Here is a 27,377-nt window from a genome sequence, read left to right on the forward strand (position 1 = left end):
TGGGTGCATCTTCTAGTTCCCTGGGTAGGCAGTGACCATGCATCGATCCCACAGTCTGTCCTGTGAGTCTCTCTCCAAGCTGGGCCATGCTTCTATGACAAATGCAAACCAAGATCTGGCAGATAAGGGATGCCAGTTTTCAATTATCTCTTTTAGAGCACAAAAATATTGCCACAGTAATCATACTAATGATGTGAAAGTCCTTCTAGGATAACAGGGAAACTAATTAATGAGAAAACTAAAAATATAGGCCTTGATCTTACAGCTGTTACATTCTGCACACGTGAGTAGATACGCTGACTTCAGTGAAACTCCTAATATGTGAGAAGAAAGCACGCATCTACACTCAAGATCATAAAGCCTGCAACCATTTCCAGACTATTCCAGTGGCAAAATGGTATCAGACATAAACGAAAAAGCACATAGACACAAAGGCCATTATTGCAGAACTACAAATGCATTAAAATGAATCATTAGGGTGGTGGCCTGAGGTTACTGAACATTTTCAGTTTGTATTTTAATTTCTTTTAATTAAATTATGATTTAGGTTAGTTTTAATCACTACTTGTATATAACCCCTTTGGGGTAAATTTTAAGAAGGGTAAAGAGCTATCTGCAGTAATTGTTTAATGGAGTTACGAGACTCCTTTCCACCCATGCTGCCTCAACACTTCATGCAGACCCGAACGCTCTGCTGTCAATGCACCCAGCCTAGCAAAGTTGTCAGCACAATAAATAGAAGGTTTTATTTTTTTTTTTTTGTGTGCAGCATTTTGTCAAGAATTGTTGAGGAGTGTGGGAAAAGAATGAGAAAACTGCAGCTCATGGGGATTATCTCAGAGGTTAAAACAATACTGTTGTATTCACCTATTTAACGCCCTGAGAAATACAGCAGGCTAATCGAAAGGCCACTGAAGTCACTAGGAGTGTTCCCCTTGCCTCGCTCCTGTGTGGGACACAGGACAAGTGACTCAGCTTCGCTATACCTCCTCCTGCTAGGGAAGAACCAGGGGACAAGGTGCAGGCCAACAGCTACAGCGTCAAATTAGGTGCTTAGATGACACGAGTACTCAGATTTGTCTCGTAACATTGCTGGGAATGTTGTGCTAGGCTGTTTTTTTCACAGGGTGCAATTCTTCTGTTTGCCATACACCGTGATTTGGATTTCTGCAATACAGGTGCTTAGCAAGAGACATCTAAAATTTAATTGCTAAAGATGTCTCATTGCTATTTCTGACAATCTGCAATTGTGACCGTTCAAAACAAATGAAAGCAGACATCTCCTGGAAGCTTGAGCAATCCAATGTAACTGGAACACAGACATCATAAGGAAAAACATACAACTGGCACTTTAATACAAAAAAAATGTGCTGCACAAGTACCTTAGTATCACTGTTGTGATGGTGTACAAAAGCGGACAGAAATCGCTCACGTGAGTTGATGCACGTTGAAGAGCAGGCTGAGGCAGAGCTCAACACAGAACAGAGGAGCCTCAACTCCTAGCCCTACACACAGCCCTTGCTAAGAGAAAGAAAAGGACCCCATACTTGAAGGTGCACAATACAATCACAAATTTAATTGTTACTCTGCCAATTTACTATTCATTCACACTTTCCCAGTGTTCTAAGAGACAAGGTAACCGTATGCTGTTAAGGACTGAGGCACAGCTTCATTTCTAAGCCACAGCCAAAACCTGAGACCAATTGTTTTTTTGCACACAGGGCACGAAATCAATGTAACAGAGTGAAGAAATGGGCAGAGAAGCCATGCAGGAGATCACACTTCTTTAAAACCGCATAAAACATGAACCAGAACATGCACTATTTTGCATTAATATTTCAGAATTATGGGACTAGCCCTGTCTTCTATGCTAGACCGGAACGCTCACGATGGTTTACTGTTATTCACATCATGGTTAGAAATGAGAAATGAATTCCTTGACAGATGAGTCCCCTGCAGGTATGCTGGTTTGTCACCGTGTATAATTCTTCTCTGACAACATTGCATTAGTCACTTTAGTAAGTTAGCATTTTGCACCTTAGCTCATCTCAGGAGAAAGAAAATCTACTCTGAAGCATCTAGTGTGAAAACAGGAATCGCAACTGGTTGCCTGTAAGATTTACACACATGTATGTTCAGCTGCTAAAAGGAATCCAAATGGGTAAACCGTCAAAACAACAGGACAGCACATCACCTTGGGGGGCCAAAATGACTTGCATTTTCAAAGTTCTCTTATGTGTGGCCACTGCATGGCAATTTAATGAAACAGTAGAAGCCACTTCAGCAATGAAAAGGATCTAAGAAGGGTCTGCTTGGAGAGCAAATGCAAATAGAACTACAGATAACACCCTGTTTTTCCCCTGGCTAAATGGAAAGTGATCGCCCAGTATTCAGAGAGCTGTAATCAGTCAAGACAGATGGTCGACTTCAAAACAGAAATGAAAAAAAGAAGCTATCAACCAAAAAGGATATGGGTTAATAGCATCACTTTAAATATAACCAATCTGCATTAAGGTGAAACATTTTACTGACATGTTTGATACACTTCTGTATACATTTCTTCTGTAATTCTGAAATTCTGATACATTTCTTCTGTAGTACTTTATCTTAATTTAAAATTTTATTTAAGGATTTGGTTTGGTGGCAAAAAGAATACAGTAACTTGTAAGCTATCTTAATAAGAAGTAGCACTTTTAAGGCTGAATAAGAGATTGCAAGTTTTTGAAGTATAATTATGTGTCTAGATGTTCATTTTCAGTAGATTATGAGTGAAGCAGAAATTTATTGAAGAATATTACTGCCCTGTGGGATGCAAAGAAGAAATGCAGCTACAATTTCTCAAATGATAAAGAATTGCTTGCTATAAACCAAGGAACATTTAAAAACTAATCAGAAGTCGAATCTAGTTAATGTTAACCCATACCTTAAAGAGAGACAATCAGGTCTGCAGAGTATGAGAAGGCCCTTAGAGAAGATGCCTCAAACTTCACCATGCAATGGTAATATAGTAAGGCAGAACTGGTGCTGTACACATCCTCCAGACCCAGGGAGGCTTTAAGTCTGCCTCAGAGGAAAGTGGCACGAGCCAGGCACAGTTGACTTGTGTCAGTGCGTATGCTAAATCCCTTTCTATGAAGCTAGGGAGCGATTAGCAAAGCTACAAAAATTGTGGTCCATAAAGGAGACCACCAGGAAGGGGAAGCCTTATGTTATGTCACAATTAAAGGACTAAGCCATAAAATTAGTGTTATTTTCTAAGTCCCAAGACTGCACTTTTTAATATTACACAAAAACTTTTTGGGAGAAGTGATGACTGGTGAACCAAGGTGACTCCCTCTCGATGAGCATTTTTTACCTCTTCTTTGTGACCTACTGAAACCAATGAGTTCTTGAGATAAGATGTGACTCCATTTGGCCTCATTTCTACTGTGTTCTCCAATCCCTAGAATGACTTTTCTCATGGACAGTGTCCACTGAGTGAGGCAAGAGCCTACAGGTGAGCCTCGGACTCCTGAAACTGCCAAGTAATGTTTCAGATATTTGATGTTGCCCTTGAAAGCCAAGGGGTCCACAGCATTATGACCCCATCAGACAAAGGAACCAACTCTGCCAATTATCTCAGAGGTGATTTGTGTTCATTTTGACCTTCCTGGCTTGGCTTATCCATCAAACTGTTCTCCTTCCCACCCAGTGAACAGATAGCAGACAAAGTTCATCCTCGATGCACAATTCCAACAGACCAGCTCCTGCACGTTCACTCAGCCTCAGATAAGGTGATCACACGAGATCTACAACCTACAAAAATCTAGTCATTCTTTTTGGGAGAAGCTCCTGAGAAAAGCTGGAGCAAGACAACTTGCACAACTCTAGTCCTGTCTTCACATCCCTTGAGGGAAGGCAAAGGGGATCATGACCTCAGGAGACACAGGAATGGCTTTTGTTGCATAGATTGATTATCTTTCTCCTGGAGAGGAGAGAAATCAGGTATTTTTGCTGCTGTTATTAGGTGTATTAGTAGTGTTTGATACAATATTGATCACCCACAGACTGGATGGAGCAGTCTCTTGGGCAGGCTCCTTTTTCTCTCTCACAGAGAAATCCCATAAGGAATAACAGGGTAGTCAGTTTTGCTTCTCCCAGTAGCAAGAAAATCTATTGTATTTGGGGAAGCAGCTAAGAGAAATAAGGAGCATTTTACATTTTTGTTTTATTAGATTTTTTGTAAAAGTTGTTTGCTTTGACTTGGTGACAACCAGTAGGATGAAAACAGGTGACCCACGGCACCTGTGCTAACTTACGGCTGCGATGCTGAGACAAGTCCTGCCATTTTGTCTGTGTGATTATGTTCTGATTGTGTTTTGAGGCTACTGAAATAAGACATGCTAAGTTTTGTTTAGTGCCAAATATATTTTTCTCACCTGAGACTTTAGAATCACTCAATCACTGAATGCACCTGACTGGGGAAAGGCAAAATTATCACTGGCTGAGTTTACTCTCCCAGGACCAGGGAGTGGGGGTGGAGGGAAAGAAAGAAAATTACACCGCATGTTTGCACATGTCAAAGCTGAAATACTGCAGGGAACCTGGGAGTAAAGAATGTTTCTCCACGTATCCAGTCTATCCATTCCCCCAGACAATAACCTGCTCTACAATGAAAAACTGGTGAGTACAACCATTGACAGGAGAATCTGCTATGCGGTTCACACTCACTTTTCTTTATCAACGGGCTGAAGGCAGAGAACAATATATGTAATAGCATAATAACAGACACGGTTAATACTTTAGAGGTTCAGTATAAAATTGCTTTCATTAGCATGTCAAGTGTTTATTTTAGCTTACTGCAAAACAAGCTCCTTACATACAGCCACTTATTCGACTTTCCTTGATTGCAGAGAGGGTAATAATGAAGGACCCTACTCTCTGTGATCTTCTGTGGAGATTTTTACATGCACTGGAAAGATATTGCTCCATTACCTCTAACCAATGAACCAGCTTGGCGTGCTGGAGAAAAATATTACAGCAGAAATATTACTGAACTCCCTGGAATAGTTTTTACAGACTGCCACAAGGGCATGCATGAGGCTGCTAATACAGCAAGTTGTATTTCCCATCTTGATCTAAGGGGCACTGACAACTAAGCAGAAGAAAAAGCATCTGGTTCTTCCAGTGCCTCACTGTGTATTTGGTAAGTATTTTGTATCTAGTCACGTTACCAAGAGGAAAAGACTATCTTATGTTGAATACAAACACCTTTGGATTTGCATTTATTCCCAAAACCTATGGGTAAGGATGTTTTTTGTTTGGTTGGGGGTTTTTTTGCTGGTTTTTGCATTTTTGTTTTTAGTGTTTGGTTTGGTTTTTTTTTTAATAGTTGGGGTACCTAAAGCATGTGAACTATCCCAAAGTTAAAGACCAAGCACTTCAGTTTTGCCATGAGGAAAATTCAACAAAGTTAGCCTTAGGCAGAGTTTGGCTTTATTTGCATTTTATTTGAGTCTGTTTATATGCATTAGCTACTCAAATGTTCTTTTAAAAAGAAAAAAATAGAAAGAAAAAGACAAAGGCAGCTTTTTGGAAGTGAAGACAAACTCCTACCTACCGAGATGTCTAGTTCTGGTTCATGTCACATTCACAGCTTTCATAATTTTCCAGGCGCCCCATTAAAAGTTCCTTTAATTACTAAAAACCAACAGCTAATAATTAGAACAGTGGAAACTAAATCCTGTTCTCAGACAGATGTGTGCAAATCCCATTTACTTAAATGGAAACGGCTCACAGGTGTTACTTAAGACTCTAGTCACTTTGTAACTTGGTGGCACTTCAGTGTCTGGAGCCCAACTGCTTGACTCCTCTTCAAAAGAGAGGCACAGGTAATGCTGCAGTAATCTGATCCATGTTTCTTCCCCAGCTTCCCTCAGCAAACACTTTAATTACCCCTTTTTATCCCCATCACAACACCACTCTGGTCTAAATTTAGACTTCACAGGCCTGATTCCTGCCTAAGGAGAAGAGGACTCTGTCACCAGCAAGATTAAATTCGGCAGCAATGACTATGCGTTACAGGCCCCAATTCTGCATCTGTAAAATCTACTGTACAGCATCAAATTCAAGGAGCTCAGGCATTTTACAGCTCGAGGGTAATGCAATCATTGGATTGCCATGCTATTTACTTCACCCTTCCAATACATTTGTTTGTGCTCTGCAAAGTGAACCGTAGGTCGCCAGGAAGCACTGACAGGCATAGTAAACTAGGGAACCATATCTAGTCACAGAAACACATAGTGAAACAACATTGGTTATCTTTCCAATGGAAGGAAAACCTTGTAGTTTTGCAATAATTCCCCTCCTCCCCCACCCCCCTTTTTTAAATGCACTGATACAATGAAAGCTTTTAGCCACACTTCATATAAAAATGTGTCATGAAAACTATTGTTTTGCCTATTTAGGAATATGGAAAATGAAACCACGATCCCACGTGCCACGCAGCTTGCATACAAATTGACATGTGGTTTGTCATCACCGAGTTCTCTAATCCAAACATAAAATCAGTATTTTAATTTCAGCTGGGTTTAGTGTAGCATGAGAGGAAAGACAACCAGTCAGGATGAAATTTCTTGGGTCCTGAATTCTTGGGCAGGCGATGACAGCTATTGCTTTAAGTACTTGCCATTAACAACCAGTCACAATGTTAGTGACAGGATGTTACTAGCGGTTACTTAAAGTGATAGATGTTAACAATTTTCTGCTCTTTATGACTCACACTATACCCCAGTCAGAATATTTTAGGAGCTGAATGCATGGTGCTAGGTCAAAAAGATGAAGAACGTGGAGCCACCGGTTGAGGTGCAGAATGATACGTGTCATTTGAGGAACATTAGGTCAAAGAGAATGGATGATAAAGAACTGCCATGGATTAATGATGGGAGCTCATCCTTTTAACTATTTCACATAAGGGGAATTCACCTGCATTGGGGCATTTTGCTTTCGCACACATGCAAGAGCAACCTGAAAGTCTGCACTCTGAAAAGAAATCTTTGATGTTAACATCTTTTAACAACTCTCCCAATGAGATACAGATTAAGAAAAAATACTTTAATCCACTTTTAGGACAGCATAGAGTGCACCTGCCTCCGTACACATGGACAAGCTGCCCTGTGAATGCAGGAAAGCACTCTTGCAGGAACAACACCATAGGCATAACTTTAAGGACCTGTGACTCCTGAGCATGGACAGACGTAATACACAGCATAAAGTCTGAAGGTATAAACACCATAACTGGAGTGGGAAGGGATACACCAAAATATTTCTTGTAGAAAGAAATAAAACCAAGAATTTTACTGCTTCATGTTTTTCAGCAGGTAGTTGTTTTGCCTGACCAACTTAACCAACCAGCCTATGACTGCAGAACACGCATTACATTTTTTATAAATTACATAAAGTCAGAATAGGTTAGAATAAACCAGCAACATTTTCTCATTTTATATTAGAAATAACCAGTAGCCTGTCTCGTAAAAATAGCATTTGTAATTCTGACTCTACCTTGAAATGAAATATACTTCACAGAAATTACAATCTCATGATCTAGGCCAAAAAGAACTTCCCAAGTGTGTGCAAACAACAGCCTTAAATGAAAGTTTTCCAGTTCTTTCTCAAGAATTCAAAATAAATCTTTCCTCACAAAATGCAAAATTGATTAATGGCTCTGAAAAGCTGTCAGACCACATACCTTCAGCATCATCTTGCATGTCCTCAGGCTGCTCTGCTTTGCTCTTTGTTGGAGATGGAGGTTGGCCTTTTTGTTCCAAACCTTTAAACATAAAAAAATACATATATTATTTTAAAATTAGTTTAGTGCACCACAACTGTAAGTACATTTTACCTTAGCACTCCATCAGTACCTGATGCCTATCTCTCTATTATTAAAATTAATTATTGCATCTAACTTTCATATGAGGCAGCATTGAAGAAAGTTCATACTAAAATAACATACTTCTCCACAAGCTCTTAATATAATCAGAAATAAAAAATATAATAATGCTATAATTTTTAGTTTATAACATAATATATATTATACTGCATTATGGAGTCGTGGAGAAATAATCTGGATGAAATTATATTTCACTCTCAGCTCAATTCTCCATTCAATGTTATAGCACAGTGACAAATGAATATTGACTGAAACTAGTAATGAAATGAAAGGTAGGGAAGCAAGTTTGATAGTGAAGTAAAGCTAAGGAAATGAAAGCTTTACAAGATAGAAATGTTCTGGTTGAAAAAAAAAAATCAATTTCAACCTTTTATTACGAAAGCAACTGGAAGATGAAAGAAAAGGAAAACCTCCCAAATGAAAACAGTAACTGAGGCCAGTTAACTTGTAGGGACTTAAAGTTTACTGTGTTTAATATCAGTTAGCTAAACTTTAAAAAATAACAAATTTTTACAACATTTTCAAGATATCATCTTAACATAAAGGATGAAATCGCTGTTTGTTTGCTATGATAGACCTCAAGGTACTAACTGGTAGCACAGGAAGCCTATTACCACAAAAGGCAGGCCAAGCTAGAAATTAATCATAAAAGGTATTTGTAAATTAAGACATTTAATGAAAGCAGGTTTGCTAATTAAAACATCCTTCAAACATTCTTGCTTAACCATGAAAGCAGAGAATGGCAGACAATTACAACTCAATTCATTGCACCTACTGAATCTATTCAAGCACGACAGGAAAATGACTTTCTGTCATTTGACTTTCTGTCAAACCTCCCAATTCCCCGTGGCCAACTGAGGGCTTGGGTGAAGTAGAAGCCTAAAGAAAACATACTTAACATACTTTTGTGCATGCTGGAAAGAAACCTCAACCACTTGCATACCAGGAAATTTAGGAAGACATATAATGTTGCTTTACTGCTATTGCCATACTGTGAAAAAATAAGAATTATAAAATGGTATTACCTCAACCTAATTAACTAATTAGGAACTGGATGGGTAAAAAAAAAAAAAAAATCTATCTATCTATGTATTATAAATTGCTTAGGTGTTCTGAAAATGCCAGTCTCTTCTGCTGTCATACATACCCTATACAATCTACTCTGCATGTAACTGGATTTTTAAACGGTTCTCAGCAATCAGATGCCCTGTTCTCAGAAAGGACTCATCTCTGCTAGGTGCTGTAGATACTATAATTTTATATTCTATCCTTCCACAACTAAATACAGGACAACCAAAATGTTAAGTTTCCAAACAGGAAATGTGAAAAAAATAAGAGAGGATGCGGAAAGGGTGCTTGCAGGGTCAAGGGGAATATTGTGTTCATTCAAGAGACAAAAGGGAATGAATTGTTGGCTTTGAGTGGAGCCCAGGAAATTTAGAAACGTCCTCCATCTGCCCTGCAGGGAAACTGGTTATTCCACTGTACTTATATCAAAGGAAATAAAAAAGAAAGTGCCATGTATTGGGAAGCTGGCAAGAATCTACATGAAGCAACAGCTCATAGTGTCAAGAAAAGTTCCAAAATGGAGATCCATGAGTAATTTAATTCCATCTCACTTGCTTAATTTTAAGGAATGAGTGTTACCCAAAAACGCTAAACTGACTATTGTCCTTAAAAATTTCTCCTACAACTGAATTGCTGTTTCACTGCAGAATTCCATATAGTTTGGAGCATGAAGGGCCCTTAGCAATCAGTAAATAAAGCAAGTTACTGCAAAGCAGAACTCACTGAGGTTTGGCTTCCTATCAAGAGGTAGACCTTTCCTGACAGCATTTAACACATGACATGTCATGTGTCATGTCATCACATTTGCTTATCTGAATTTGAAATTCAAATATAATATTTTGAGCAAAACAAGATTTTTCAAGTGCTAAGATGAATTTATTTCTGGAATGTAGGAGCAACTCCAAGAAATACTGTGGGGAGAAATAAAGACAAAATCTGCAAAATAAATGCACACTTCCTCAACCCTTTAAAGAGGTTTCTCAGGTGCAATGGTGAGTTCAACAAGAACTTCAGTACAAAAGAGAGAACCTGAAAATAACCAAGCTTTTAAAGATTGATTCCTGTCAACACTCTCCCATTCTTTTAAAAAATAACTTGAATATTTATAGTGGACTATATTGATGTATGGCTGCTTTGGTTCTAATGCCACTCAGAACTACCTGCTACTTTGCCTTCTTTGGTTGACAACAATTCACATCAGGGGACCCAATCAATAGGAGTGTTTCAATCAACACTCACCCCTCTAGTGATGAATTTTATCATCTAACCAATCTGTGAGGCTTCCTCCAGTCCTACAAGTCAAATGTCAATCAAGTTTAAGTGCAAGAGTCCAGCCAAGCCTTTCAGGAGTATCTGAATACATAAGATAATAAAACCAACACCTAAATTGACAGCACAAAGACGTGGAGAGAGGAGGCCTACATTCCAAAACCTCAGAACTGTTACTATCTCAAAAGAAATGATCTTTATGCACTCTACAAAGAACTTTAAAATGTTCACAAAAGGATGTAGAGGCACTGTCCCAGGAAAACAAGATTTCAATCACAATTTCACTGCTTTTAAGCACATTTCCTTAATTTCAGAGACAGAAAAGGATTGTGTAGGCTTCAAAATAATGTCTTTTTATTATGGTCAAAACACTCTTAACCCTTTCTGCTCTTCAACAGTATCTCTTTCAGAACAGTTAGCTAAGTATTACAGAATTTTTACCTGCAAATTTCTGTTTAAAACCAGCACACCTAACTAGACAGGTGTCTGAACGATCTCATTAAAAGCTTTGCTAACTGTGATCACCTGTGCAAAAAAGTTTCTGAGCTCTAACAGTGGGAGAAATTATTCTTCTTTATAGGCTAATTCAAAGGGTCAACAAGCCACTTAAATCTCATAGTGTGTCTCCCAAGCAAGCTATTCCCAAAATCCCTCACAACTTCCGAATCTCCCTGGTTACAAGTTATTGCTATTTCCATCTCAGAAAAAAAGAGGAAGTCTCCTTCCAAAAAATATATATCCAAGTATAAGAGTGTGCACACTGTGGAAGATACAGAGAAATTCTGTATTTATACAGCAGTTTATAATAGGGCTTTCCCCTGTTAGTGTGAACAAGGTCCTTCATCCTACTGCCCTAGCTGGCTGTGGCTCCTGAAGTAATGAACAGGTGGTTAATTAGGGATAAAAATGGGATAACTGGCAAGGCATTACTTACAACTATTAGATGAGAAACATGAGAGAGTAGCACGGCAACACTCATACAGGTGAGATCAAAAGGTTTTGGTACCCAGTGAAGAATGAAGTTCCAGGTTGAGGGAGAACACAGATTCAGAACTGAATCCCTTTTCTGTGTGGAGTGGGGCTTTTTTGGGGGGGTGTTTTGAATGGTAAAAGAATTAACTTCTGTCAGCGCACAATAATTCAATACTATTGTGTAGGAATCTGGACTGCACTTCTCATAATAGCACGTTTCTGTATTTTCTATGTGCAATCACTGCAATTGTGCACACAATTATGGCAATATTAGGGGTTATTTTGCTTCTGTGCATAGAGATGTGAATCTCTGGGTATCAAAGTCAAGTCCTTCAGAAGCTAAAGTTTAGAATAATCTTCCCTTAATGCAGCTTAAAACATTAAACATCATGACTCTGCAGTATTAAATCACCAAAGTTAAGTGTAGACAAGTCTACTAGGGTCATTTGGTCCTTCTCTTTGCTTACACAGGGAATCATTCATAAAGGAAAGCTCAGATGTAGAACTGGACAGGTCTGCACCTGTTATTACTATATCCCCCCTTTTGACTGAAGCCATTCTAACAGCAAACTGCATGACATACAAAAACAAAGTGTTTCAAATTAAATGGTGCTGTTAAATCAGTGGTGGCTACAAGATACAGCATCCAGAATAACAAACTGATAGGTTAAAACCCTGTTAGTCAAACACCATTAAAAGAGAGGTCTTGAGTGTGTATATTTAATAAGACTAGGTTGTTTTAGTTATTAAATGTGGTTTTTAAATGTTTTTCTTATTGTAGCACATCCAATATAGGCAGTGATGTTATGTGATTAACTCACTGAAATGATAATTTACGCTTGTGGATTTTAGAGTATTAATGTAGATATTAATGGAGATTATCTAGCAGATGTTATTAAGGTATTCCCACATTTATTTTGAAGAAATCATAGAAAGAAAGGCCTTTCTGCATGTAATGACATATTTGAACTTTGGGGTGGTAGAAACACAAGACAGGTTACTTTCATAATGTATCCATCACTCAATAATACACACATTCGGTCATCTGTTATTCCTTACTCACAGTTAATTCTCTAGCTGTTCCCAAGGCCTGATCTGGTGTGGACTGAAGTCACCAGACATATACCCATTGACTTCACCTGACACCACACCAGGATCAGGTTTTTTCTCTCTTAATTCTTGCCACCAGGTTTAAATTAGGACTGATTCTGTAACCTCCCCGTTATTCTACTACATTCTTTGAACAAAAATTTGTACAGATAGCATCTCATTTCTGTCCCTCTACTTCTCTGTGTTTTCTCATAGTTCGACATTATTCCTCAGAAAAAACTAGTCAATTGGAAATGGGAGGCATGAGAATTTAGGTGAAAATTAAGATATTTTAGTCTCTGCCAAAGGTCCTAAACACATGTGTAGTCGTGTAGTCTGCAACATGTGCTCTCCAGGAATTCAATTCTGCCTCTCCCCCCCCCTCTCAACCCCCCCTTTTATTTTCCTTAAGCACAAGAATTGGAGCAATAACCCCAAAGCAGATTGGATATAGACAGCTCAAAAAAACAGGGTCATCAATATTGGTGCCAACTGCTGACTCCATCTGCTGGAGTCATGACCCATGAATTCAAGTGGAATGAAGAATTATTATTCAATTAATATCTTGAAGTGGTGACTAAAGGTTGCTACTCTGTTTTCCCCTTAGAACAGTAAAAAGCAGATATCCTTCAAACTGATAAAAATCGGAGTATAACTATGAAAAATCCCCTCACTGCAGAAATTATGTATGTTTTTATACTTCCCACAAATGCATCCTACAATCATTAAAAAGTCCATACAAAAACAGGTCAAAAGGGTGTACCTGTTGCGTACCTGCCCCACTATTGGAGCAGATCAGATATACAAGAGACTTCTAGCCATGTAGGTATTGATTGCTGACAATCAATGCACTGATTCCCAAAATACCTCCAAGCGATAAAGAAATAATCAAGTACATGCTGCTGAAGCTCAGAGCACCCTATGGGCAAACTTGTGAGGGAAGCTATGATCTCATCTATCTTATGTGCACAAAGAAACAGACAGGTAGGGAAATATTTTCCTCAAATGACTTAATTCAGTGATAATTTCCCAGAGCAGCTAAATTAATGAAGCTGTGAAAGATGCAAGGGAAGAAAGACCAGCTAGTAAGTGGAAATGTACTTCCTTCTAATTTGAATTTTTAATACTTAAAAAAAGTAATTTGCATAATCTCTGTAAAAGCAATGAGACAAAAAAGCAAAATAATTTGGCTTATAAAAGTATACATGCCATAACAACTGTAGAAAATGAAATTGGTAACGTTAGATGAGTACTGCAAACTCAACTGCAGGCTAGCCTTTGGCAAATGTTTGTTGTATAATTACAGTCTTTATTTTTCTACTTTTAAGTATGTGCATGCAACTATATGAATCATGGTAATTGTATTGAAATTTCTGAAAGTTCCTATCCAGTAATCTTGACACCAGAAAGTAATTATATTTATATGTAATAAAATCAACAGGCCAGAACAGCCATAAAAGAATGTGCTAACCCATTAATGTAACATGTGTCTATCTGTGTATATCCATGCTTTCACATCTATGCATATACACCGTTATTCAAGTATTTCTAATTTTGAAGCTAATTAACTGGCTGCATAAATTATCATAATACATTTGTCTTTAAGATGATCTTGCCAATTTAAGCGACCAACATACTGCTTCAAAAGCTTTTACCTCTGCTTTTTGACTGGTGGGCCTTTCTCCATGTGGCTCCCCTTTCTGGTCCCATATCTTTTTGTAAAGAGAATGGGAAGTTCCTGCACAGTCACTGAGCTATGATGGGATCAGGGTCACAGAGACCTGGGGGATGGTGCACAGTCACGGATGGATACTAGCTGGGAAGGGTGGAGAGGCAGAGAAGAGTAGGGGGAGGTATGCTGCATATAAAACGAGGTCCCTGACTGCACTGAAGTGTCTTGTAGATGTCCACCAAGAACATCTAGGTGAAGGTTAGCAGGGAAAGTAACACAGGGTGCTGTGATGGAAGACTCTTACAAAAAGCCTGATCAAACAATCAAGTCGCCGACATTGCAAAACAACTAGCAGAAGCCTTCTGACTGGAAGCTTTTGTCCTCATGGGAGATACCTAATCCTCTGTCCTCTCTCTCTTGTTCCTCAGGCCTTTCTTTCCTTTATGCCTATTCATCATTTCAAGTCTACGGACATCCACAAACCGCAAAAACACTGATGGTTGTTTTAAACAGCAAACTCAAAAGACCACGAAAAAAAGCCCTCTGAAATACTAATAAAGTCCAATGTTTGTAAGAGTTTGCGGGGGAGTTTTACTACTGTTTTCATTGCAAAAAAATCATAGCCACTAATCAGAATTGCAAATTACTCAAGAATTGCTGTATTCACACCTTTTTACAGAGAGACTGAAGAATTTTAATTGTTTCCCATTCATGTTCAAAACAGTTATTAATAAAAGGCAACTGAGTATCACCCAGAGGCTTGTAACAGATGATGACATTAAGAAGGTAATCTCAGACGTTCTTACCGTGTGCTATTTATTATAAGGGATGATTTACCCTATGTTAGAAACCAGACATGACTGTCAGAACATTGGCAACCAATGACTGGCACTGCTTATCACAACCAAGGCAATTAGTTTCAAGAATTCTTTCACTTTGGTTGATGCTTTTGAGAAGTGATATATTTTAGCATAAAATATTGTTTACTCACCTGTCTCTTCACTCATCTCAGACCCTTCTTCATTAGCACCCTCTGTCAAAAAAAAAAATTGGAAAGAAATCCATTAATAAGAATGCCAGAAAACACCTAAAGTGAAATATTCCATGTTTCCAATTGCCCATCTCTTAGTTTGCCACCTCCCATATACATTTTGCAGTGAGATTTGGAGGTGGATTGGAAAAGAGGGTTTTGATACTAGACTGTTACTACCAGATACAGGAAATGCAGGAAATAAAGACAAGGACTAAAATTCTGCATTATTTACAGATTTCTGCAAATTGCAACTTGTATAAAATGAAATTGCATTCTTTTTTCCAGTAGAGTTTTCGGATTAAACATCAAGTTTCAGTTTGCTTTGTTTCCCCAGAACAGCTGGTTCTGTTCAGAAGAGTAGTAGTTACCCAGAAATCATACCACATAAGAAGTTACTATCAATTTGCCAGACAGGACTTTGGTTTAAGGCCAAACTTGGGCTAGCCAAGAATCGAACACCTGTAATTATTAAGACGATATATGAAGAAAACTGATTTCTTTTGGAAAAAAATGCATTTTGGTAAGAAAGGAATTTCTTCTCACAAGTTCTTTTGATAACAAAAAAACCCTAATGAATTATTAGCCTTAGATAACACCCAGGTAATTCAGTGTACCAGAGCTGTAATCATCTAATGGAGAGCTCACTAACCACCAAAGTTTGTGTCAACTATGTTTCTAATTCATGTAAGACTCCATTTATACTCCTTTAAACATATTTGGGCACCAGCAAATACTGTAGCAAGCCCACTATTTCTGTCTAAAGTTTAACACCTTTCAAGCTTAGACATGTGCATACTATGAGCACCAGCTGAACCCAAAGGAGTTTTGCACTATTATGATCAACAGTAATGGAAACTAACAAGAGTATTTAGGTCCTAATTTACAGGATCAAATTTTTACACTATAAACTCTGGTGAGACCCAAATGCTGTGACACATCCTTTGAAGATTAAGTTCTCCTTTCATCAAGATTTGGAGCCTGAAACTTTATTTTTAAGTAGCATGAGAACAGAACAATTGGTTAGTCAGAGGCGCCTCCACTAGGAACTGTTTGCTATAACCATGAAATCACAGGCATGAGAATTTTCACGGGTGCTTGTAAATCTACAGTATATGGATCTGTATCCATCCTTCTCTCCCTTCCATTTCATTCAGACAGGAACCCGAGGGCAGGACTTTCAGAAGCCACCGAATGACAGCAGGTTACTAATCTACTGAGTACACTTTGGTCACCCCAAAGTATTGGGACTGAAAAAAACCACAGTATATTTTACTTCCTTTCCCCTTCTTCTACAAACAATTAGTTTGGAGATCAAGAAGGCACATGGACCACTACTGTACAAACACAAATCTATTCAGAAGAATTTAAGAAGCTTTGACAAGTAAATTTTGAGATAAGAAAATGAAAAGTCTTGTTAATGTCAATGGCAATCCTGTCATGGACTTCAGTAGATCCAGGATTTTCAACTGGAATCCTGACATTTTCAACAAACCACTCGGAAAGCATTTGGTTAACATAGAGATTATTAATTATTCAGTTTTCAATAATATGTTCTTTCCATGGAAGTGTTTATAATGAAATCAACATGATAAAATTTCAAATTAATCTAAAACTTGACACTAAATCAGCAGAATATAATATCTTAACATATATATATATCACCTGGTCTTCTGCAGAAGTTCTTAATTATAGTACTGTAAGAGACTTGGAATATGAAATTCCCAAAGCAACAGAACAGCTTCTAAGCTGGTGGTAATGGACATAGACTAGAAATCTGATGTTATTAGAAAGTAGTGAAGTCATTATGCAATATAATTATGAAGAGGAAAGACTGCTTTTGTGAACTAATTGTGAATTAAAGGCTGGGTGGGGTTTCTTTTCTGGAAAAAGGAGCATAAGTCTTGATAAAAAGCAGTCAAGTTCTTATGTCGTTTCTGAAAATGGGACTTGGGCTCCCAAACACTTAGTGGCATGATCCTTTGGTCATGGTGGTGCCTCTGAAAATTCTGCCCCACTCCCCAGTCACTTCACATGTCAATAATTCTTCCTCTCACAATACTAATGCATCTGGTGGAAATGCTTCCCTATGAAATAGAAAATGGTCTCTTTCACTGACCTCGGTGTGGCTGGCTGAAGTGATAAACACCATGTTTAGCTGACAGATCTCTATGCCAAAACCAATTATTTGAGATAAAAACCAATGTTTTAAAACTCTATATGCACAATTCATTCAGTTTCTCCCCAAAAGCATGATATTACTGGCTCTGAAGACTTAAAAGCAAGTGAAAATAATTTTTACTGAAGCTCTACATGCCTAAAATAAAGCAAAATCAGTGCCAAAGTTGCTCTAAATTAGATTTATAATACCTAGAGGGTTTTTTGTTTGTTTGTTTTTTAATGTTTCAGATACATTTTTTAATCCCATCTAGAGGAAACCTTCTAGAGGTTTTCTTTTGCTTGAAAATATTGACCATGGAAAGTCAATCCCAAAGCAAAATTGAGTAAAACCACACAAGAACTCAAGAGTGAATCTTTGACACCAGTAAACATTTTGTTAAAGACATGTTGTCAATATTTCTTGCCCAAATTCCCCCATTTGGAAAAGCAGAGGTGAGGCCCTCTGTACTCTTACCCTTACTCAAGAAAAACAATTGACTAGGAAAACATGCTATAGTGGGTGCATGGACGTACCCACTTAGGATACAAGGAAGACATCTAATTCAAAATGCATCATATGCTTGAGGGTGCAAAAATTCCCAGCTTACAAATTGAGCTATAGTATATAAAATTAACACATGGGAGAATAGTTTCCAGTCCAGTAAAAAAAATAATTTACAGTTGAGAATTAACCTACTAAACTTACCCTCTAACTCTTCTGCTATCTGTGGTCTGTACCTCTAAAGATCACAGAGCTTTGCATTTTTGGAGTGAGTTACTCAGAACATACACATTCATGTAAGTCACGGGCTCCCCGGTAGAGTCCTGTTCCAAGTGATGCCTGTTACTCTTTCATTCCCTGCACCCTTTGATACCTGCTGAGCTCTGTGAAACAGAGTAATTGCACCATACCTGCTCTTACTGACACTGGAGATGCTGATGCCTCCTTCTGTCATACACTACTTCTTTTCTTTTGCCTTGCTGGTCAGGTTCTTTCCCTCTCTCACTAGTCGTTGCATACATGCAAAAACAAGCCAGATGGCTAAAACCATCAATCTGTGTTAAGATTTATGTTAGGAACAGAGAGGTGAAAAGGCTCTAAATACCGCTGCTAATCCCCAAAGCCATTAAACCGCCTCCTCCTTGTTGCTCACGCTTCTGTCTGCATTCTTCTTCACGTTAGCACGTGGAGAGCCAATGCTACACAAACACCTTTTATTTTTAACTGTGCATGCATTGAAGAGCTCTTACACAAGAGCCAGCTCCCCGCTGCAGGAGACTGCTGTTTCATCTGCATTCAGGGTCTGTATCCCGGGCTGCGAGCACTCCCCCCGCAGCCCCTCATGCTGCTAGCTCCCCCTCAGCCTTCCTCTAACCTTACACAGTTGCCTTGCCTCATCCTTCAGGATTTGGTCCCTTCCTCAGCACTTCTGTTTCTTCATTTCCAGCCTACCCAGGAGCTTCATCCTGCTCCTCCCTGCGAGTGTGGCTCCATGCACTGAGCACAACCAGGGCAGGGGCTGGGAAGGCACCGTGGGACCGCATTGAACTCGCCTCCACAGCTGGTGTACACCCACACTGGCAAACAGAACAATGAGATGGGCAGAGCTGACAGAAGGCTGAGGGGACAAGCTGGTAATCATACTGCTGATGCCTCAAAAAGAGCAAAACCAAGACACCAGGCCTCATAAATGCTTTCAGCACTGACAGCTGCAGCCACCCTGTTGGGCATAATTGCGATATAAAAGCAGTGGTCCTGCCCTCAAGTGTTTGCCTAAGCAGGTACGTCATGAAGTGCCTGTGTAGTTTGCTCTACAGTAACAGAGGATGTGTGGCACAACAATCTAAGAAGTGAGGAAAACTAATCCCGGTTTGGGACGGTCTCTGCTTGTTTCTTTTATCCAATCTGAGAATGGACAGCAGTGTGGGACAGGGTGTTTTTTCTGATACAAACTGTCTAAACCATGCTGATACCAGGTTTCCAGCAGTTGGAAAGACCAAGTGTGTTCCTGCTCTCCATATTTCTTTCTACCACCTTGTCTTTCACAAGTTTAATCCCAAAGCTTTGTCCCAAAGCTTCAGTCACCTATTTATGTGATCACCTAAATATCCTTAGGGGGCTTTCTAATCCTGTGTCTCACATCCATTATCAATCCTTAGTAACTGAAAAATCACTTTTTGATTGCTTATGCTTACCCCTGCCTCTACCCAACAGGACCTTCCCAAGAAGGCTCTATGTCCATCTCAACCTCAATGTTTTTGTAGCACAGTAAAACAGAAGAAAACATTCCAGGGTTTGATGAAGCCAATACATACGGGGCTTGCAATAATCTCATGAGCTCTTTGGGTTGTTCTTCTCCCTCCAACTCAATTTTCCACTGGAAGAATACAGTGGACTGGCCAATAGCACAGAAAAAGGGAATATTTTCTTTGAGGAAAAGCAGATTTGGAAATCACTGCCAGATGAGATCAACTAAACCCAGGCCTGACTCTTCACATCTACTTGTAAAAAATTTTCTATGTTCTGTAAAACCTTCCCTCATCTTCAGTGCTCATAAGAGGCTGAAGACAAAAAAACCCCACCACATTAAAACAAAAGAATCTTAACAAAAATAAAAGCATATTCTTCAGCTTTGGAAGAAGAAAAATTGCCTTTGGTTCTGAACATCTGTATCCTTTAATCACACAATCCTGCATACAGAGCAATAGGCACCATATAATCCTTCACCTGACACTAGGCAAATTTAGTTAATTTTTTTTACCCTGATTATAAAATGAAACCACTTCCACTGATAACACTCTGTACATCCTGGCCTTACTGCAGCACCGGTGCGGTTTTTCTTCCTGTGTTGCTTAGTTACACCAGTCCCACAACACAGGAGTCTCACTGAATGTAAGATGTGTTTGTAGCTTTTGAAGCCCTATCAAAAAGAAATCCTTAGTACCAACCTCCTAAGAAGTTAGGCGCTGTGGGGTTTTTTGTCGCCACATAGATGGCTTCTTTTATGTACCATATCACTTGATCTGCCATAAAATACATATACCCATACAAGCCTTGGCTGCGTGTAAAGGCTACACGGTAGCTGTCATTCCCACTGCAGCTGAACTGGACAACATTGTTTCAGCACAGGAAATGGTGCTCACATCCAGGATCAGATTTGGATTTCTATTTCCCAGATGCTTCTCCTTACACAAAAGGAATGAGGCGCTCCTTGGAAAAAATACGCATCAGGGTGTTTATTTTTTTTAAAGAAGAATCTGTTGCAAAAAGTTCTTTATTTCCTCCCTGCCCTAAAACACTGAAAACAACTTTGGTTTGTTTATACAAGTGCTAAAGTGGATTTCTCACCCTCATGTATGCTAATGGAGTAGTCACATGCAAAATGGCATGTTTTACATGTGGTGACACGTTGCTAAATACGAGCTTCTAACACAATCTCATCAGTAACCTAAGGCAGAGGCAATCAAATGAGACCGACACCAATTTAGCTGCATCCTTTGCAATTAAGAAACACTTGAGCACATGAAGTGACTCAGTGTCAGTGACCAGAGAGGACAGGATATTTTTGAGCATGACTAGTGGACTAAAGCTAAAGAATGGAAGGTTTAGATTAGATATTAGGGGGAAGATCTTTACATAGAGAGAGATAAGGTGCTAGAACAGGCTGCCCAGAGAGGTAGTGGATGCCCCATCCCTGGAGGTGTTCAAGGCCAGGTTGGATGGGGCTCTGGGCAACCTTGTGTAGATCCAGGCCTGGAGGTTGGTGGCCCTGCCTGTGGCAGGGGTTTGGAACTCTCTGATCCTTGGGATCCCTTCCAACCCAGACCATTCTATGATTCTATGACATAAACCACATTTGGAATGCTTTACATGGGATGCCACAGTATGCAACACAGCAGGAAGGTCCTTGGTCAAAGGCATGTTCATGTAAGGGATTACACAGAAAAAGCTTCTGCTTGTTTACCTTTTGGTGCCAGGCACCCATGTGTGAAGGACTGAGTACAGAATGGACCAGCAACAGCGAAAACATGAGCACCCAGTAGGTAGCATTCAGGAACAAAGGGACTCTGTATCCTACCCCAGGCAGGATAGCTGAAACGAAAGGGATGAATGGAGACAGGCTTGTGGCAAGGGCAGAAGGCAAGCACCTGCTATGCCTGCCTTTCCTCCCCAGGTGCCTCTGAGTAACAGATAGGAGGCCCTGCTGGAAACTGACCAGCCTGATAATGAGGTGGCTGATAACTGTACCTGAGGTAATGTTGCCTAGGATAAGACCCTCTAAGCAGACCATCAAAACGGCCTCTGTTAAGAAGACAGGTCGCTGTTGTAGGGGACTCTCTTCTGAATGGATCAGAAGGCCTGATCTGTAGGCCGGACCCACTACATAGTGAAGTCTGCTGCCTTCAAGGCGCCTCAGTTAAAAAGACTTCCAACCTTGTTCAGGCCCACAGATTATAACTCACTTTTAATTTTCCAAGTAGGTAGCAATGAAATCCATAAAAGAAAATTGAGGACAAATAAAAAGGATTTTAGGGCCCTGGGACATATGGTGCGAGGATCTGGGGCACAGGCAGTGTTCTCCTCCATCATTCCTACTACAGGGAATGGGGAGGGATGGAACAAGAAGGATCAGGAAATGAATATCTGGCTCCAAACATGGTGTGAGGAGCAAAATTTTGGGTTCTTTGACAATGGGCTGGCCTGCGCATCATCAGCCTTGCTGTCTAAGAATGGGGTGCACTTATCCCCAAGGGGCAGAAGGTTACTCTCAAAAAAGCTGGCAGGGCTCATTAATAGAGCTTTAAGGGGGAAGGAGGACAGGACCAGGCTTGATGGAAAAGAGCCTGGGAACGGCACTCCAGTGTCTGAGGGATGGTGTGCTGGCAATGACCTCTGGTCTGCCACCTTTGTGGACAGGGGGATAGTACTTTAACTTGGAGTAGAGATGCAATTATTACTGATGGGCTAGGAAACTTAACCAGCTGTCACTTCAGAAGCAAGACTCCCCTTAGGAGTGTAACTAAGAGGAGGAGGTCCTGGAATGTGTTCAGAGAAGGGCAACCAGGCTGGGGAAGGGTCTGGAGGCAAATCATACGAGGAGCAGCTGAGGGTGCTGGGGTTGTTTAGTCTGGAGAAGAGGAGGCTGAGGGGAGACCCTATCACTGCCTACAACTACCTGAAAGGAGGTTGTAGAGAGGTGGGCAATGGTCTCTTCAGCCAGGTGACAGGTGATAGGACAAGGGGAAATGGCACAAAGCTGTGCCAGGGCAGGGTCAGATTAGATGTTAGGAAAAAGTTCTTCACTGAAAGAGTTGTCAGGGCCTGGAACAGGCTGCCCAGGGAGGGGGTTGAGTCACAATCCCTGGGTGTGTTTAAAAGATGGTAGATGAGGTACTTAGGGATACGGTTTAGTAGAGGACAGGTACGGTTGGACTCGATCTTAAAGGTCTTTTCCAACCTAGTCATTCTGGGATTCTGGGATTCAAACTGAAGCAGGAAATTGCCCATTAACTTTTTATTAGGGACTGGAAACCCACTGCCCAATTAGAAGGTGCTAGGAATCCTCTCTTGGTCTGCATAAACCACTATCTGAGCCATCAATTACATACTCTGCCTCACAAGCAGCACTCCTCAGCCGCTTCATATTCCTCCTCCCGCACTACATTGAGACACTAGTAAAAAGGGGCTAAGACAGATAACCCCAATGAGCATTCAGCCTGGCACCATGCCATTGCCATGGCAAATGAAAACAAAAAGCCATAGAAAAAAATTGTTTCACAGTTTCACAAACACTTTTAGCTTTTAGTTAGCTGGAGATTTTATGAGGTAAGTTTTTTCAGACCCATTTTGAAATGGACAGATATTTTAAGCATTATGGCTATATTAAACTTTTGGATTGGGGACAATTTTTGCAGCACCCCATTTACTTTTTCACAATCTGTAGGTGCTGCAAGAGAGAACTAGAGCAAAGCCAGCATCCTGTTCCAGTGTACAGTCTCCTTCAGTTCCCCCATTTGAGGAGTGCTTCCTTTGAGGTCTCCTCTACTAAGAGACAAGGAACCATCATGGGAAACAGCAGGGCTGTGCATCTACCCAACTGTTTTGAATTAAGTCCTTTAGCGAGAGGTCTTGCAGAAGCCATCTGAGGATGACATCCTCCAATACAAAGACAGCTCAAAGGGGTGCAGAGAGCATTTTGCACCAATGTGAAATTGTCAGTGTGGCACAGATTCTTCAAAACCACTGCTGCCTTCCACCCACCCAAAAATCCTCACTCATCTCTGCCTGAACACAAGACTTCCTCCCCAGATTTTCAATCTAAGGGGAACATTAAATGCTGGCATGGAGCCCAGAGCAAGCCAGATGGCTGTGAATGCATAAATACTGAGTGATACCCTGGTATGCTCTCAATGGTTTTATACATAGTTCTGGAAAGGAAAGGGATGCATGGTCATGCACCATCTCATTGCAAACTCACCATTTGAAAAGCCAAGCAGGATCTCCAAATGACAAGACAAAACATTTCACAAGCCAGAGAAACCAGAAAGTTTCCTGAGCATTTCAACACAACAGAATGGATTGCAGCTCCATCAGAGCTCTGGAGTCAGGGATGCAAGACTCATTTCACTCCTTCCAGGAAACAGGTCAGGGTTGCAGGTGATCCTGCCCTCAATAAGGGCACAGGCTGTGACACCATGTCCCAACCTACTGCTGCTGTGGCCAGTCACTTCGGCTCTATCACAGCTTCAGCTCAGCCCCAGATATGTTCATATACCCACAGCAGGTGCATGGACACAAATTCAGGCTCTGTATCATCAGCAAGGACCCAGCATGTCCACCGTGCCTTGAAAGCTTTCTAGGGAGGTGACAGTCTGACTGCCTGTAGGTTTAAACCTGTGAAAACACCAGGTGCTTATCAGCCACAAACATGACAACCTGAAAAATCTGCACGGAGACAGGGAAAGTAGCTGCAATCCAAATCTTCAGGATGGACCTCACTGACCAGGAGTGGAAGGCTGAAGGGGTTTCAAACACCCCAGATCCTCCTGCCTAATATCTGTTTCAGGGTGGGGGGGCTCCAAGCCCTGGTGGACTTTGCAGACCTGCCCGAACCAGTCAGAAGAACCAAAGCCTTGTGATTCATGAGGTAAATGAGTACCCAGGTGAAATCTCAGATAAAGGATGTTGGGTACTTCCAGTAACTGCTTGGCACCTCCCCATAGAGTAACATAAAGCCCATGAAAAATATTTTGTGGAATACATTGAGGTGATGAATTAAGGAAACTCATCGGCTCATGAACGTTGCAAATGCAAATAGAGAGGTTAAATTTATCAGACGAATTACCCATTTGATGCAGGATTACTTATTAAGGGCTAACTTATGATTCCTTTGCTCACACTGAAGACCCTTCAGTCCCAGTCAAATCTGCCATATTAAGTGGAGAGGGTGATGCTTCTCAATACCCATACAGAAATTACAATCACTGCTTAAGAGTTCGCTCACGTATTAGTGCAGGGATCTGCCTTTTTAATACAAAGCCCTTCATTCAGCCATTTAGACACTTTCCAATTTGATTCCAAGCCCGGTAGATCTCTTAACAATGAATTTCCTCTGCAATTGTAATATATTTGCACATTTATGCACAACTAGGATGCTGTGCACCCTCCAGAAGTAACAGGAGGATTAATAAAAGACAGTAAGTCTTATCCATATGCTTTGGGGAGAGGGGGAAAGTGTTTTTGTCAACCAGGATAAAAGCAGAAAATGCATTAAATGTCATAACCTGGAACAGAGGGGAGAGAAAGTTTTTTCAAGATGAAGCAATTTCTCCTTTTCTAACACCAACTGATACGGCTCAAAAAAAACCTGAACAAGCTCTCGGGCTCAGCATCCTTTCATTAGCTCTGAAAGGACACAGAGTCTGAAAGCTTGCATCTTCCATCTATCAACTGGTCTAATAAAAGTGCAAACCTGTCCCCTCTCTAACAATTTTAGCTATGCTTTAGAGTAAAGTAATTTTGTTTCTCTCTTTAAAGTAGTAAGAATATAATATAACCTTGAATGCTGCAGCTTCACAGTACGTACCCTTTATAACATTATTTTTGTCTAAAGAACATTTTCAGAAAAAATCTATTCCCCTCTTCAGTCGACTGATAACAGGTGGCAGATTTAGAAATGTTTTAAGCATTACAATGTAAGATAAACCTTCCATAATATTCAACGGCCACCGTGAAAAATAAGCATCTGCCAAAGGTCCTTACAAGATTATCTATCTGTTATAATAAGTTGCTAGGTATATACAAAGTACACGAGGGAAAAAAAAGTTATCTTTGCCTCCAGAAGGCAACTGTTTAGAAATACTTTTAATTTTACTCCTACAAATAGTATCCTAGAAGCACACATCACTGTAAGGTAAAACTAGCTTTTCAAGGGAGAATATCTTAATACCATCTCCTGGTCAGTCTTACATATTTAGCAATAAAATGGCTAATATCTTGTCTTGGTTTTAGCAGGTATATAGTTTTTTTTTTTTTTCCCAGCAGCTGGCATAGTGCTATGTTTGGGATTTGGGATGAGAATCATGTTGATAACACACTGACTATTTTATCTGGTGCCAAACAGTCAAGGAGTTTTCAGCTTCTCATACTGCCCAGCCAACAAGAAGATGAGGTGCGCCCAAGAAGCTGGGATGGGGCACAGCCAGGACAGCTAATCCAAACTGGCCAAAGGGATACTCCATACCATATGATGTCATGCTCAGTATAGAACCAGTGAGGATGGCTGGGAGGTGGCGCAGCTCAGGAACAAGCCAAGCTTCGACTCCAGGTGGTGAGCAATTGTGCTGTGCATCACTTGTATACTCTTTTAGTGTTATTATAATATTATTATTACCTTCCTTTTCTGTCCTATTAAATTGTCTTTACCTCAACCCCCAGGTTTTACCTTTTTATTTTTTGATTCTCTCCCCCATCCCCACTGGCAGAAGGAAGTGAGAAAATGGTTGTGTTTTAGCTGCCTGCTGGGTTAAACCATGACATGTCTGGACTCCATGTAATTCTGTTAGAGGAAACAATGAATTCCAAGAGAAAAAAATATTAGGAGTATCAGTTCCTTTCCCGGAAAGCTCACTCATAATACTAGTAGCAATGAATCCGGCAATGTAAGAACCACACATCTGAGCCAGAACTGCAGGCAAGGATATTTTATTTGCCTGCAAGATATGTAGCAGGACATTCTCTCGGATTAAGCACAGAGAATTTCCCAACGTAGCTGAAGAAAGAATGGCTGGGTTATGTCATTACACTTGGAGGTAGGACTCAATTGGTAAAAGGAAAAAAAAAATCATCACTGTTTATTGCAACTAACATGTTAAAACAGTGATCCATCTTAAGTACAGAAAGTTGGTTGTTCTACTGACAGTCTCTTCTGCCCTTGCTCTTTTTCTACCAGGACGCATGTAAACTCCGCAAAGCCCCAGAGGCTCAACAGAAAATTCTATGTGGACCAGGAGCCTTTACTTTCTAAACCAGTGCTTTTCTGGACAACCACCAGGTTGAGATTCTAAATATGAGTTACAGATTAAGTGGTTCTTCCCCCTGGAGCATACTGGCTTTGGCTTGGGTTCTGCACAGGCCACTGATCCCCAAGATCAAATCAGAAAGGATGAGACTGTGACAACTGGTCTGTTACTGAATGGCTTTGCTACACTCCTAAGATACAAAATCACTTTGAAGTCTGCCTCTTCCCACTATATATTTAAAGTTTGCAAATGACAAGGCTCTTGGCAGCTGTCTTAATATCAGTACTACTACTCGACTAATTTCTTTGGCATTCCACTAGCAAAATGGGCCTAATGATATGTTCAACTAATGGAACAATTTCCCTATATCTATATATCTATATTCCACTTACTCTAATGCACTGAGGTGTAACTCTAGCTTCATTTCATTATCCCTTGACTAGCTCAAGCACTTGGATGTCTGTTTGGATTTATTAATGTACTGGGTTTAAAGTAATAACTATTTATGTATATAACTCCATGAATATATTCTTCTTTCTAAGCATTTTTGTCCACATCTATTAAAGTAGATATATTTCATAATGTTTCTGAATGTGAGACACACTTTAAAAACATCTTAGTGTTTCTTCTCTAGGCTTAAAGCAATATCTCAGTGTTACTCTCTTATG

General features: G+C 40.0%; 1 protein-coding gene across 1 annotated transcript in view; it reads right to left on the bottom strand.

Moving 5' to 3' along the window:
* Nucleotides 1–27,377, bottom strand: part of MACROD2 (mono-ADP ribosylhydrolase 2) — an 888,911-nt gene that overhangs the window by 59,039 nt on the left and 802,495 nt on the right. The window contains exons 10-11 of the mRNA XM_084260985.1: nt 14,989–15,030; nt 7,727–7,807 (exon numbers count right to left, since the gene is read on the bottom strand). Of these exons, the coding sequence (XP_084117111.1) occupies nt 7,727–7,807; nt 14,989–15,030 (123 nt within the window). The remainder of the gene's footprint in view (nt 1–7,726; nt 7,808–14,988; nt 15,031–27,377) is intronic.

This window comes from Gallinula chloropus (genome assembly GCF_964237585.1).
Source record: "Gallinula chloropus genome assembly, chromosome: 3".
In the NCBI taxonomy this organism is placed as follows: Eukaryota; Metazoa; Chordata; class Aves; order Gruiformes; family Rallidae; genus Gallinula; species Gallinula chloropus.